The 14,934-nt window shown below is 42.9% G+C and overlaps 1 protein-coding gene across 5 annotated transcripts in view; it reads left to right on the top strand.

Annotated features, from left to right (window-relative positions):
• Nucleotides 1-14,934, top strand: part of PRKDC (protein kinase, DNA-activated, catalytic subunit) — a 794,135-nt gene that overhangs the window by 552,681 nt on the left and 226,520 nt on the right. For all 5 annotated transcript variants that reach the window (XR_013277654.1, XR_013277655.1, XM_077492661.1 and 2 more), the window contains exon 63: nucleotides 1,946-2,154. Coding sequence is in view for 3 of the 5 variants with exons in the window: in XM_077492661.1 (XP_077348787.1) it covers nucleotides 1,946-2,154 (209 nt within the window). In the remaining 2 variants the exon portion in view is untranslated. The remainder of the gene's footprint in view (nucleotides 1-1,945; nucleotides 2,155-14,934) is intronic.

The following is a 14,934-nucleotide window of genomic DNA, read 5'->3' as shown; positions in this document are numbered from 1 at the left end:
TTCTGCGCCTTCTCCGCTGGATTAAGTAGGAACAAAAGGAGGTGATTCTGGTGACCCCAGTGGGTCCCAGAAGATTTACTGAGATCATAAAGATGGCAGTAGGAGTCCTTCAGACTCTGCCATTATAGCCAGACCACCTTGCACAAGGTCCGGTATTTCTTCCTACCTTGCGGATGAAAAATTGAACAGGTCTGACTGTTGAATCCCACTCTATAAAAGATCGTGGGTGATCTCCTTTGGTAGTGTTTACTTTGATTAATGCCAGGAAGCTGGCTTCCAGAATCACTTACTATAGAGTCTGGAAGGCATATATTTCTTGGTGTGGATCCAGGGCTTGGCACCCCAGGAAGTATGTCATAGGCAGGATTCCTGATGTTCTGCATATGGGATCTGAAATTAAGCTGGCCTTGACTTCTATCAAGAGCCAGATCCTGGCCTTGTTATTGTTTTTTCCTATGGCCTCTTGTTTCCCACTCTTGGTGCATAACTTATTCAGGGGATGACACGGTTTATTCCCCCTATCAAGGCACCTCTAAATCCTTTTGGGTTCAAAATTGGTCTTAACGTCTTTGCTGAATCAGCCATTTGAATCTTTACGAGAAATTTCCTTGATTATTTGACAAGAAAGATAATCTTTTCTAGTTGCCATTGCTTCTGCTAGAAGAGTATCGGAAATCGCAGCTCTGTCTTGTAAGAGCCATATTTCTTCAGACATAAGGATGAGGTGGTTTTATGTCCTCATCCTGAATTCCTACCAAAAGTGGTAACAGGTTTTCATTTAAACCAAGACATACTTCCTTCTTTCTCCCCAGAGTCTTAATCTAGGGAAGAGAAGGCACTACATTCTCTTGATATAGTAAGAGCGATCAGAGTCTATTTTAAGGCGACCACTCAGGTTCGCAAAACACAGGTTTTATTTGTACTGCCAGAGGGTCCAAGATGTGGACAGGCAGCGTCAAGATCCACTATTTTCCAAATGGATTTGTCAAGTGATTATTCAAGCTTCAGCTTAAAGAAGAAAATTCTTCCTTCTCATATTCTCATATTAAGAGAACGCTCCAGGGCGATTAGTGCCTCTTGGGTGGTGCATCATCAAGCATCTATGGCTCAGATCTGTAAGACCGTGACTTGGTCTTTGGTTCATACGTTTATCAGATTTTATCAAATCAATATTCAAGGTCATGAGGATATTGCCTTTGGGCACAGACTACAGACTGTAGTATGAGTCCTCTGGCCTCCTGTTTTTTGTTCTGTCTCCCCCCTTCAGTTTCCATTGCTATGGGACATCCCACATTATGACTCTGTGTCCCCTGATGTAAGAAAAGAAAATAGGATTTTTATAACACTTTCCTGTAAAATCCTTTTCTTTGATGTACATCAGGGGACACAGAGGTACCTCCCTTCTTTGGTATACACTTGTATTGCTTGGCTACAAAACTGAGGGAGTACACGCCTTTAGGGGCGTGCCAGTGTCCATCACCTGCCGGTGTGATATAACCCACATAGTAATTACTATGGCTCTGTATCCCCTGATGTACATCAAAGAAATGCATTTTACAGGTAAGCTGTTATAAGAATCCTATTTTTGTTTTACAATTCCTGCGGAATTAGCTGAAATTCAAGAAAAGTCCATTTGAAAGAGCTGGGTCTTCAGGCAGCTATGGGGTACTGCCGTTGTATACATACAATAGCCAATAATCTAGGTTCCTCTGTCCACAGTGTTTAATGTTGATGGGGGAATACGGTAGATAGATTTCCCTTGTTCAGTCCTATGCTACAATGATTTCTTGATGTTTTTTTTTTTTTTTTTCTTCCAATTCCTCTTTTGGGAAAGTGCAACTTTAGTATGTAAAAGGAAAATAATCTGCGTCCAGTTTTTTTTGTTTTGTTTTCTGGTGCTAATATATTTGTTTACATTTGAATAAGGCAAATTTTTCCCCTGCAGAATATGTGTTATCATCACATTGAACTCCTTGACCTGAACCCAACAAGTGTGAGCACCAGTAGTATACAAAGCCTGCAGCAGCCACTGGGTATTCTGCTGCTGGAAAAAGGACTGCAGCACTTGCAGCCACTAGGGGAGCCGCCAGCAAAGAAGATGCGGGGCAGAACGGATCTTCCTCCTGATGTCATCAGATGGTTACAGCTTGCAAGGTATGCAGTACAGAAGACAAAATAACATGTTTGTGTTTTTTTTTATGTACTTTTACATATTAAAGTAAATCTATTAACCGCTTCAGCCCCAGAAGGATTTGCCCCCTTCCTGACTAGAGCTCTTTTTGTGAATCGACAGTGCGTCACTTTAACTGACAAATGCGCGGTCGTGCGATGTTGTACCCAAACAAAATTTATGTCCTTTTTTTTCTCACAAATTGAGCTTTCTTTTGGTGGTATTTGATCACCTCTGTGGTTTTTATTTTTTGAGCTATAAACAAAAAAGCACAACAATTTTGAAAAAAAAATAATTCTTTTTTACTTTTTGCTCTAAAAAAAAATTTCCCTCAGTTTAGGCCGATGCGTATTGTTCGACATATTTTTGGTAAAAATAAATCGCAATAAGCGTTTGATGGGTTTGTGCAAAAGTTATCACAGCTACAAAATAGGGGATAGATTTATGGCATTTTTATTAATATATATATTTTTTTTTACTAGTAATGGCGGCGATCAGCTGTTTTTATCGTGACTGCGACATGGCGGACACATCGGACAATGTTGACACATTTTTGGGACCATTGGCATTAATACAGCAATCAATGCATTGATTACTGTAAAAATGTCACTGGCAGTGATGAGGTTAACCACTAGGTGGCAGGGATGGGTTAAGTGTGTCCTGGGGTGTGTTTCTAACTGTCTAGGGGATGGGCTAGCGGTGACACGATGCTGATCACTGCTCCCAATGACAGGGAGCAGACAATCTGTGTCCTGTCACTAGGCAGAACGGGGATAGAGTGTTTACATCGTCATCTACCTGTTCTTCAGCTCCGTGTCACGATTGCGGGTTCCGTGGGCACAGTCACGGAGCTTGCAGCAGGGGTGTGTGCACAGTGGGAACGTGATGGCCTAGATGTCCTACCAATATATTGAAGGCCACACTCACACTTGAGCATGTAAACACCACCAGTTGTGGTACACGTAATCAATTGCTGGATTTTAATTCCAATAACTTTTTATTAAGATAATCAGTTTCCATATAATATCGGAGAATTTTTACATGCAATAAAAGAGCAAGAATACTAGCACGTCACAGAGTTGTACATCAAACAGCACTTGGAGCGAAATATAACAGGAAAGAAGGGGTTAGAACCGATTAGAATTCTATAAGTATTGACTTTGTAAACCATGTAAACAACATCATTATCAATTTCGAGAGGAGTACCACGTAGACAAATTTGACCATTTATTGCTCATCTGTAAAAAGTTGCCCTGAGAGGCTGCAAAGAGAATTTCGTATGAAGCATGCGTATTAGTTGTTTCAATGACTTCTCTGAGGGAAGGGGGGTTAATCTCCCTCCAATGACGCAATATTACTAACCTATTACTAAGGAGAATATGAGTGGCTATAGTTCTAGTCTGTGGTGGTAATTGCTCTATGCCCAGGGATAAAACTGCTACAGCTGCAGTAGGTAGCACCAATTTCCCTGTTAAAGTAGAGATCAAACCAAATGTCCCAGACCACAATTGCCTCAACTCTGGGCAATCCCACATGACATGATAAAGAGTTCCAGTCTCCCCAGACCCTCTCCAGCAAAGGGGGGAGGACTGAGGGGAGAATCTGGAGACCCTATAAGGAGTCAGGTACCATCTTAGTAGTAATTTATGGGTCATTTCCCAAAGGTTAGCGCTTTTAGTCGCTTTAAAAGTTGTTTGTAAAGCCTTAATCCATTGATCTGCAGGGAATTCTACACCCAATTTGCGTTCCCACGCCTTAATATTAGTGGATTTTTCAAAGTTTGTCTTATCATGAAAAAAACAGTAAAACATGGATATGCCCTTAATAGTGGTAATACGGTTAGTGAGATAAAGAACAGCGCGCCATGGTAATTGTACGTGTAGGGTGGGATTTCTCGTAAGAAAATGAACTATCTGTATGTATCTATAACGGTCATTCTCCTCTAGACCATATTCTATCTGCAGTGCCTCAAATGTTTTAAGAGTGGGTCCAGTCATCAAGTCTGACAAATTAATGATTCCCCTAGTCACCCACCTACTCACATTAAGATCAGGTACTAGCCATAAAATACAAGATATTGGGAGTGGAATTGCTTTTAAAACCTGTTCCGAAAAGTCTAAAGATGTAAACTGTTTCCAAACGTTGAGGGTGGCCTCCATAGTAACTGATAAATGCGCGTGGATCTGAGCGGGGAAGGTGGAAGACAAAAGTAGGTCCACCAGTCCCCTCTCATTGATCTGTGCTTTCTCTAACTCCACCCATCTAGGTCTCTGCGGATGGGGGAACCAAGCTCTAGCTTGTGCGAGGATAGCTGCAGAGTAATAGTCTTTCAATACAACATGACCTATACCCCCCCCCCCCCCCCCGCATTTTTAGCCTTAACCAGTTTTTTAAAGGCACAACGAGCTTTCTTACCTCGCCATAGGTATGTGTTCAACAGAGATTGTGCCTTAATAAAAAAGGAGTTGGGGAGTACAATAGGCAATGCTCGGAACAGGTACAATAGCTGTGGGAGCACCATCATCTTAAAGGCTGCCAAGCGGCCTGTCCAAGACAATTCTACCTTCGAGATCTCCTGTAGTTTTGCACCAAGAGCATCTAAGAAGGGAGAATAGTTGGCTGCATATAACCCTGCCATGGATTCCGTAAGGGTTATACCTAAGTATTTGATCCCATCCTGCTTCCACACATAGGGGAATTGTGACATAAGTTTCTTTCGGACCCGTGGGTCCACTCCTAGATCCATTATGTATGACTTAGTATCATTGACTTTGTAATAAGATATCTTGTTAAACATAGTGAGAGATGCATGTACCGAAGCCAGGGAAGTTTCCACATCTGTTAAGATCATTATGATATCATCTGCAAATAGACTGATTGTATGTGTTGAGTTGTTTGTGGGAAAGCCTGAGATATCCGGGTGAGATCAGATATGAATCGCCAGGGGCTCCATCAAAAGGTTGAAAATTAAAGGAGATATGGGACATCCCTGCCCAGTGCCGTTCGTAATCATAAACGGCCTGGACAGTACTCCCGAGGTGTAAATTTGGGCTGATGGTTTGGAGTAAAGGGCCAGGATGGCATTAAGGATACTACCAGAGAAACCAAATTTCGATAGAACCTGGGAAAGATATTGCCAATGAATGCGATCGAAGGCCTTCTCCGCGTCCAAGGCTAGGAGCAGAGAAGGCCTCCCACGCAACCCGGCCAAATGGATAATGTTTATCAGTCTACGTGTGGCATCAGATGTCTGCCGTCCCTTGGTGAAGCCTGTCTGGTCATGATGTATAAGCGAGGGCAGGAGATCTAGCAAGCGGAAAGAAATCATTTTAGCATATATTTTCAGGTCGATATTAAGGAGCGAGATAGGTCTGAAGTTTTGAGGGGTGTTGGGCTTCTTACCTGGCTTCGGCAATGTTACAATGACAGCAGTCAACATCTCAGGGGGAAAGGAGGCAGAGGCAGCAGCAGTGTTAAAAACTTGTTCAAGATATGGAGTCAATAAGAGTTTAAAGGATTTGTAGTAGTCCCCTGAGAACCCATCCGGACCTGGTGATTTGTTACACGGGAAGGAGTTAATAGCTCTGTGGACTTCCTCAGTGGTAAATGGGTGATTTAGGGTTGTTAATTGATCCTGTGAAACAGCAGGGAGACTCAGTTTATCCAAAAACGCCTGAATTGCTTCAGGAGTAGGTTGGGCAGTATGAGGGTCATTCTTCAAATTATATAGGGAGCTGTAGTATTGACTAAATGCGTCCGCTATCTCCTGGGGGTGGTAAAGTTTGCTATGTGTGACAGGGTGTAGTATATATGGAATTCTGGTCTTATGTCTCAGTCCCTTTATTCTATTCGCTAAGTTTTTACCTTCCCTGTTCCCCGTAGCTTAGTAGGACATCTTGAGCCTTCGGGAAGATTTCTCAAAATCTCCTAATAGTAATAATCTCAGCTCATGTCTCAGCTTGCTAAGTTGGTGGGATATTGTGCGGGATGGATTATGTTTGTTATGGGTTTCTAATTGGGAAATCTGCTCAGTTAAATCTGTAACCTGCTTACGTTGCTGCCTCTTGATCCTCGCCCCCAATTGCATAAATATACCACGTATGAATGCTTTATGCGCATTCCAAAGTACAAATTTATCTTGTACAGATAAAGCATTAAGTTCAAAAAATTCTTTCAACTGCGATTCAAATCTTTCCTTACAGTCCTTCCTCTGTAGAAGAAATGAGTTGAGCCTCCATAATGGAGGTGCACCCCCTGTTAGCGAACCCGACAATGTCAAAGTAATAGAGGCATGATCAGACCACGTAATGGTGTTAATGGTCGTGGAGGCCACATCCGCTAGAGTGTCATGTTCCACCAAGAACAGATCGATGTGGGAATACGACCTGTGTGGAGATGAAAAAAAAAGTGAAGTCTCTTTCTTCCGCGTGGAAGCACCGCCAGGCGTCAAACAGTTCAAGCCTATGGAGTGAGGGTAGCAAGGATGGGCCAGTGAGCCTGGAGCCTGAGGATGAATCCGTAGTCTGATCGGGAGTAGCATTAAAGTCTCCACAGATGATAAGTCTCCCTTTTTGGTGTGCTCTCACTTTTTTCATCAGTCTATGGAAGAAGCTTACCGGGCGCCTATTAGGGGAATAGGCATTCACTATGGTGAAAGTAGCTGAATTGAGTTCACAAATCAATATGAGGAAACGACCCTGGGCGTCGTTAATGACCTCGATTAGAGAAAAAGCTATTGAGTCCTTAACCGCTATTAAGACTCCTTTCGTTTTCGTGGGAGCATTAGCAGTAAATACGTGGGGGAAACTTTTGTGTAAGCAGCGTGGTGGAGCCGACGCGATAAAATGTGTCTCCTGAGCACACAGGATATCAGCCTTGTTGGTGATTGCCTCATTCCAGATGGATCTTCTCTTAACTGGATGGTTGAGGCCCTTCGCGTTGATGGAGATCATTTTAATACCCATAGGTAGTAACTAAAGTAAGCTGTATTGTAGCAATGGGCTTTACACTTAAAAGGCGGTGAATTCTCGTCTCAAATGCTATCGTGGAAGAGTACAGGTGGGCACATGCTATCTGAATAGTGGATATGAAGTACTCACTGTGCCGAGCGTCTTGGAACTGCAGTGTGTGTCCGACATCCATCTGTGCCGGGAGGTGCTCTTGAGCAGTGGATACATCTTAGAGTCTCCGAATTCCGATTAATAGAACTTGAAACAGAAAAAAGTAAGAAACAACAAAGTAAAGTAAAGAAAACAAGTGAACCATAGAATCAAGTGACTTATCGTAAAGCCACATAACTTAACCGCTTCCAACGTGAGCAGAAAAACTTGTAGCACCGGTATGCAGTGGCAAACTGCTCCGAATCCAAAAAAAAAGGGGGAGAAAGTTAGTCAGCCTAAAGGCAGTCTTGAGAAGACCATCAGGGATAATGGAGTAAACACAGTACCCAACCGGGTTATGCATGGGAATGTATATTATGTGTAACGGTTGTCCACGTAGGACTTGGTGTGCGTCTCGGGTTGCTTGCGTTTTCCTCCGCTGATCGCTCAGGGAGAATCTTCCATTGCTCTAGGAGGGCAAGCCCCTTTTCTGTGGCCATCCTTCATGATGGAGAGTTTAGTAGGGTATCCCCAGCGGTAAATAATTTTGTGATTCCTAAGCGCCTTGGTAATGGAGATCAGGTTCTTCCTTTTTTGCAATGTGTATTGCGACAAATCCGCAAAAAACTGCAGGTTATGGTATTGTTTAGAAATATGCTCACCTTTGCGCATCAGCATTGACAACTGTTCTTTCACATGATAAAAGTGAAGACGTAGGATCACATCCCTTGGGACCTACTCTGGCAAAAAAGATGGTTTAGGTAAACGATGAATCCTATCAATAGTTATATCCAGGTCAGAAAGATTAGGGTCCAGGGCCTTAAACAATGAGGAAACATATGCGCACAAGTCATTTTGTTGTACTGACTCTGGTATTCCTCTGATTTTCAAATTATTCCTCCTGTTTCTGTCCTCAATGTCAGCGAGTTTTGATTTAATCCACTCAGTATCCCCTTCTCTTTCCTCATGTGAATCCACCAGAGCATTAATGGTATTAGCAAACTCACCCATTTTCTGTTCAATGTGCTCAACCCGGGTCTCCACTCCCTGTATAGATGTGTGAAACTTATGCATGCATTGTGCCATGTCGATTGGAGTGAGCTTCTCAGGGATAAAAGCATATCTTTCAGCACAGTATCCATGACAGGCTGATGTGTGGGGAATGATTCAATGGAGTCAGGAAGTTCATGTGTCTCATCCCCTGAGTCTGAAGCATGGTAGGCCTGCTGATTGCATCCATCGCCATCCAGCTTAAACTTGGCCTTCGCTGGGCTGCCCGATATGGGGGAGGGAGAGCTAAGCTGGGAGCTTGCCGTGGAGCTGTCATTATGATGACCATTGTTAGCTGAGGGGGGAGAGGAGGCCGCATTGTTCGATGGTGTGGAAGATGGCCGGTGGCCATTTTGCTTACCCTCCTGTAGCTTGTGGGGATAAAAGTCCGTCAGGCGCTGGGGCTTGCGCAGCTCCTTGCGTTTCCTAGACATAGTGCGGAGGTATGTGCGGGTGTCAGGCTGTTCGTACGGGATGAAAGGGTCCCGGTGAGTCGGTTTGTGCCGCTAAATCCCTGATGTGTTCCGGAGCTCCGGACTCAAGCTACCATCCGCTACGCGCGCAGGCCACACCCCCCCAATTGCTGGATTTTATACTCTTTATTTGTTGCTGAGGATACAAAGTTTTTTTTGTTTTTTTAATATTACACTTCGAATGCTTGCACGCGGTACACTTACCGCAAGCATAAAAACCAGACAGAAAAGAAGACAGACGATTGTCTGATTGTATAGGAGGATCAACAACACTAGGGGCCAGCCGATCCCAAAGAGAGGGAGCCTTTTTATATATAAATGATGGCCGCTGTGGCAGAAGGGGGCCCAGTACTGTCTTGTTTCAAGATAGACCAGTTTTTAAGAACAATATTTTCACATTTTTTATGTTGAACACTGTAACTCAAATTCAGGGGTCCATCGTATGAGGTGAGCTGCTAGCACTCTCTACTGGTGGAGGATATCACTTGGTTGGAAAGAATGTCTCATACCATGCTTGCTTATTGATAGGATCACCCTATACGGAACCACGTTGGTGCCTCTATGGACTTTCTTTTTATGTTTCAATATATCATTATATATATTCTTTATGTGTTTAGTTGTCTTGCACTGCACTGCTTTTTATTTATTTTATTGTAAGGATTTGATAAGTGGATCCTCAGTGTTCAGCTGCTGTTACGTGATACATTTATTGCGCTGATTGATTTTCTATTTTATATTTATCTGTATCAATTTATTACAATCTAGCGGCAATTTGGGAAGTGAAACTGGGGGAGGTGTTTTCCCGTAACTCATCTAATAATCAGGTCACTGACCTAGCCCAATCTTTTAGGAAGTTGGGACATATTTTCGAGAAAAAAGTTAAAACCTGGTGGGATGTCACCTCCTTTGAACAATATGTAGCGGCTAAAATAATCCCACGCCGTTTGAGGTGGGATGTACCGCCTAATGAGGCATCAATGACTGAATGGCAAACTTTTTTTTTTGTTGGAAAAGGTTTAGAATTGCTTGACTTCTTATTGTTACGTAAACAAAGGAAAATGGTCATGTTAGAATCCCAAATACAGGAAATTAAAACACCTATGGAACCTCACAAAGAAAGTGAGGAATTTCAGAGATTATCATTGGAGTTTAAAAATAAACTTCTTAAATGGGATTTAGAAGTTCAAAATAAAAATAAAAATAAATACATTAGGGACATTAGGGACTTGGATGATTTTAGTAATGGTAATATTTTCAAATGGCAGACAGTTATTGTGCCCACTGTATCTACCTCTGAAGTAGCTCTTACTCAGGATGTGGTCAATTCTCCCCTACCTTCCACTAGTAGAGATGTGAGGCAGGGCCGTGTCCATTATGTGGAAGAACCTATGTTTGATAACCCCCAAACCCCAAGAGGTAACAATCAAAAAGAAAAAATACAGAAGAGGTAGGGGTAAAAGAGGGGGTTATTTTCAATCTCCTGCCAGGAATACTGTCCAATATCATCAGAACTTTGAGTCCCCCCGCAACTGGGATAATCATTGGTATGAACAAGGGCCCTATACTAATAATAGGGAAAGGGGTAAGGTACAATACCCGAGAGGGAATCAAATACCTACTTATAACAGATATGCCCCATTACAAAATCAATCCTATGTGTGAAGGAGGGGATTTTTCAGGGGCTCAGAGTGGCCCAGGGAGGGGCCTGCCCCCTTATCATCTGAATCAAATGGAATTGTGGAAACCTCCACCCAACCAATCCCCACAAGGGAATGGACAAATACAAATGAAAAAAGAGAGGAAGGAGAAGAGGGTAGGAGAATTCAAAAGACGAAACTCCATTAGGTGCAGGTATTTACAACTTCAGTAGCTGTTCACTTAGTGAAGATGAGGTTCGGGTTCTGGACAGGGGATTGAAGTTTGCCCCTGTCCAGAATCTGAATACATTTCAGACCTATGTAAATATTCACAAATACATTAGAGGTTTAAATATCAAAAAGTATTTTTAATCCAACCCTGTCAAAACCCCTGTATTAGAGGTGGGGACTCATTCTAATCTACGCAATAAATCTACATTCAACCCTCTGAATACAGATAATGTTGGATGAAGAGGGTAAAAATAGGGGTATATTGAACAGAAAGGAGGCAGCTTATCTAGATCCCCTATTTTGTAGAACCCAAATAATATACTGTCTACCTAAAATCCATAAGGACAGTGTCAACCCGCCTGGGAGGCCGATTGTCAATGGAATCGATACTATTTCATCTAGAGTCGGACAGTACATTGACTCTTTCCTGCAGCCACTTGTGTGTAAAATTGAAGCTTTTCTCTAAGTAACCAACCACATTATACAAGTGTTGGAATCAATTAATTGTACCTCGTCTACTCTTTTAGTGACTTCTGACATCGGCTCCTTGTACACTATAATAGGCCATGAGGATGCTACGTCCTCTGTTCAATGGGCTCTAGCATCATCCAGCCTCTCGAGGAGGCATAAAAACTTTCTTCTGAGGTGCCTTAGTTTTTGTTTATCCAGAAACTAATTCTGGTATGATGGACAATACTATTTGCAGACAAGAGGGGTGGCGATGGGGGGACATTTTGCTCCCAGTGTGGCCAATTTGTTTATGGCCCACTGGGAGGAGGATGTTGTCTTCAAAAATCGCGCCCCCCCCCTGAACTTGTTTGCTATAGGTGATTTATTAACTATCTTATTCTAATTTGGCAGGGGGACCAGGGTGGTTTGGAAAAGTTGATTCATACTATGACTAGTAATTCTAAGAATATACAACTCAATGAATGTGAGTATGGAACACATTGTCTTCCTTGATTTGGAGATATCCCAAGGATGGTGATCATTTTCACCTTTGCAATCATTTTAAACTAACTGAAATTCTTAAATCCCTTTGGGGAGCTGTCATCACCGGTTATGGTTGTGCAACATCCCCAGAGGTCAGTTTATTAGACTCAGGCGGAACTGCACTCGGATGAGGACTTTGTGTCCCAGTCTCAGGTCCTTGTGACCAGGTTTCAGCAGAAAGGTTATGAGAAAACCACTCTGGATAGTGAAGTAGAGCGGGTGAGGGGTATGCAAAGAGAGGCATTGTTTGCTGACAAAATCAAGGAGGAGAATGTTGACATTGTAAGTTTCAAAATGATATTGAATTACAGCGTTCAACATAAAAAAATTGAAAATATTGTTCGTAAAAACTGGTCTATCTTGAAACAAGACAAAGTACTGGGTCCCCTTCTGCCACAGCAGCCACCATTTATATATAAAAAGGCTCCCTCTCTTGGGGATCGGCTGGCCCCTAGTGTTGTTGATCCTCCTATACAATCAGACAATCGTTTGTTTTCTTTTCTCTCTGGTTTTTATGCTTGCAGTAAGTGTACCGCGTGCAAGCATTCTAAGTGTATAATTTAACGATAAAACTGTGTATCTTCAGCAACAAAGAGTATAAAATCCAGCAATTGATGTTTACATGTTTGAGTGTGGCCTATAATATATTGGTAGGACATCTAGGCCCCTCCATGTTAGGTTAGGCGAGCATGTGAACAACATCAAGAAGGGACTTAAGACTCACAATGTTTCCAGGCACTTTAAATTAGTCCATAACCAAAATCCTAGGGGTTTGAAGTTTTGGGGGATTGAGAGAGTCGTGAAACATTGGAGAAGTGGTAATATACGTCAACTTAGTTGTAGAGAGTCTCACTGGATATACGAAACAAAAGTACTTGTGCCAAGAGGTTTGAATGTTGAATTTGATGTTAATTGTTTCATTTCAGATCGTTAAGATATTGTATTAGATTTTTTTTTTTATGTATTTGTATATATATTTTTTAACCACTAGAGATCTGCGCTATAGCTGAATGATGGCTACAGCGCGGACCTGCTTTGCCGGGACTACGTCTATTGACGTTGTCCCGTGCATGAGCAGCCTGTGCACCCCCTGAGGGGCGCACGTGCCGCACTCTGTGATCGCCGAGTCTGAGGATCTGAGCAAGGGGTCGATCACGACCCCTTACCACGTGATCAGCTGTCAGCCAATGACAGCTGATCATGTGACAAAACAGAGCCGGTAAATGGCTATTTTTCCTACAAAAAAAAAAGCCGATCACCGGCGGCCGTGATCGGGACATCAGTCCCGATCACGGCCAACTTATCAGTGCCCACCTGCCCCCTGCCACTTATTAACAAAAGTGCCACCCAGCAGTGCCACACATCAGTGCCCACAGTGCCATACATCAGTGCCCACAGTGCCACCTATCAGTGCCCACAATCTGCCTCAACAACAGTGCTGCACCTCAGTGCCACATATCCGTGCCCAGCAGTGCCACCTATCAGTGCCCATCAGTCCCATCTATCAGTGGTACCTATCAGTGCCCCTTAGTGCCACCCATCCGTGCCGCCTTATCTGTGCCCATCAGTGCCGCCTTATCTGTGCCCATCAGTGCCGCCTTATCTGTGCCCATCAGTACTGCCTTATCTGTGCCTATTGGTGCCACCTTATCTGTGCCTATTAGTGTCGCCTTAACTGTGCCTATCAGTCCCCACCAGTGCCGCCTCATCAGCGCATTTCAATGAAGGAGAAAAATGACCTGTTTGCGAAATTTTATAACAAACTATTAAACATGATTTTTTATTTTATTTTTTGCATCTTTTTTTGTTTGTTTAGCAAACAATAAAACTCTCAGCTGTAATTAAATACCACCAAAAGAAAGCTCTATTTGTGGGAAAAAAATGATAAAAATTTCATTTGGGTACAGTGTTGTATGGCCGCGCAATTGTCATTCAAAGAGCATCAGCGCTGAAAGCTGAAAATTGGTCTGGGCAAGAGGGGGGTTTAAGTGCCCAGTAAGCAAGTGGTTAATATGGATTTTTATTAATCTGGAAGTAAGATGTACATGGGGATGGACGTAGACGCGGGCGGTCACATATAAATTCTTTTAAATATAATCACATTTTTCATCATACCCTTATAATGAGGCAAGTTGTCCCTTATAATGAATTTTGTGAGCATTTTTTAATATTGAGCCATATGTTATTGGCCACTTATGAATGCTGATATGATTGCTGGTCTATGAGGCATAATAAGCTGTTCCTTTGTGGATGCCAGTGACGGTATTGCAAGCAGTGTTGCCACTGTTTGTCGCCATTTGTACCTTTGCGGACACCAGTGTCAGTATTGAAAGTGGTTATGTTGCTGTTTGTTTGCTGTCGTCATGGTATCACACAGGGCGCTACTGCTTCCTGGGTTTTGAGTGGCTTAGCGGTGAGCTGGAATTTCCGGCCGAACTGTTTACTAAGTTGCTATGGTTTCAAGCCGTCCCTTATAGATGGCACTTTAGTAAAGTACAAATAGCGGGTGGTGAGCGTCACTCCGTCACCGCTGATGAAGTCCCGCCCCCTGGGACGCAACGCATACGGAACCACGTGACTAAGTGACTTCACCCGCGTCCTCCACCCATCCTCGTGGCCAGTACAATTATTGTATCACTGTTGATCCTTAGCACTGGAGAACAGTGCTGATTAATGTAAGTGCAAAACTTTTAATAAATCTGTGTTTACTTTGCCATACGGAGAGAACTGTTTGTACTATTTATTGCTATTTCATGTTTGCACGCTGGAATTCTGTGGAGCTTATGTTTGAGATCTATATTGTTCAGAAGTATTCTTCCAGTGTCGTAGATGTTAAAGTGGAGTATTGCATTTTCCCTTGGCTAAGGGGCCGCTTGTTTTGACCCTATTGAAATTCAGGGGTCCATCGTATGAGGTGAGCTGCTAGCACTCTCAACAGGTGGAGAAGATCACTTGGTTGGAAAGAATGTCACACCGTGCTTGCTTATTGATCACCCTATACGGAACCACGTTGGTGCTTTTATTGACTTTCTTTTTATGTTTCTGTATATCATTATATATATATTTTTATGTTTAGTTGTTTTGCGCTGCACTGCTTTTTATTTATTTGAGGTATGGTTTGGCCCCGAGCCTTGGGGGATGTGACACTCCAGTGCTGGTACTGGGCATTTCATCCTGGGATCTATCGCTGGCGGCTGCCTGGTTTGCAGAGTGCTGTACCCTTTTAGGAGGAAGCCTTTCTTCCTCCGATTCGGTCGCTGATCCACTGCTTTCAGTCGGTT

Source organism: Lithobates pipiens, unplaced genomic scaffold, assembly GCF_037356315.1.
Source record: "Lithobates pipiens isolate NorthernLeopardFrog02 unplaced genomic scaffold, aLitPip1_a1.2 Scaffold_19, whole genome shotgun sequence".
NCBI classification, from domain to species: Eukaryota; Metazoa; Chordata; class Amphibia; order Anura; family Ranidae; genus Lithobates; species Lithobates pipiens.
The sequence above is the reverse complement of the archived record's forward strand: the minus strand, read 5'-3'. Positions and strand labels throughout refer to the sequence as shown.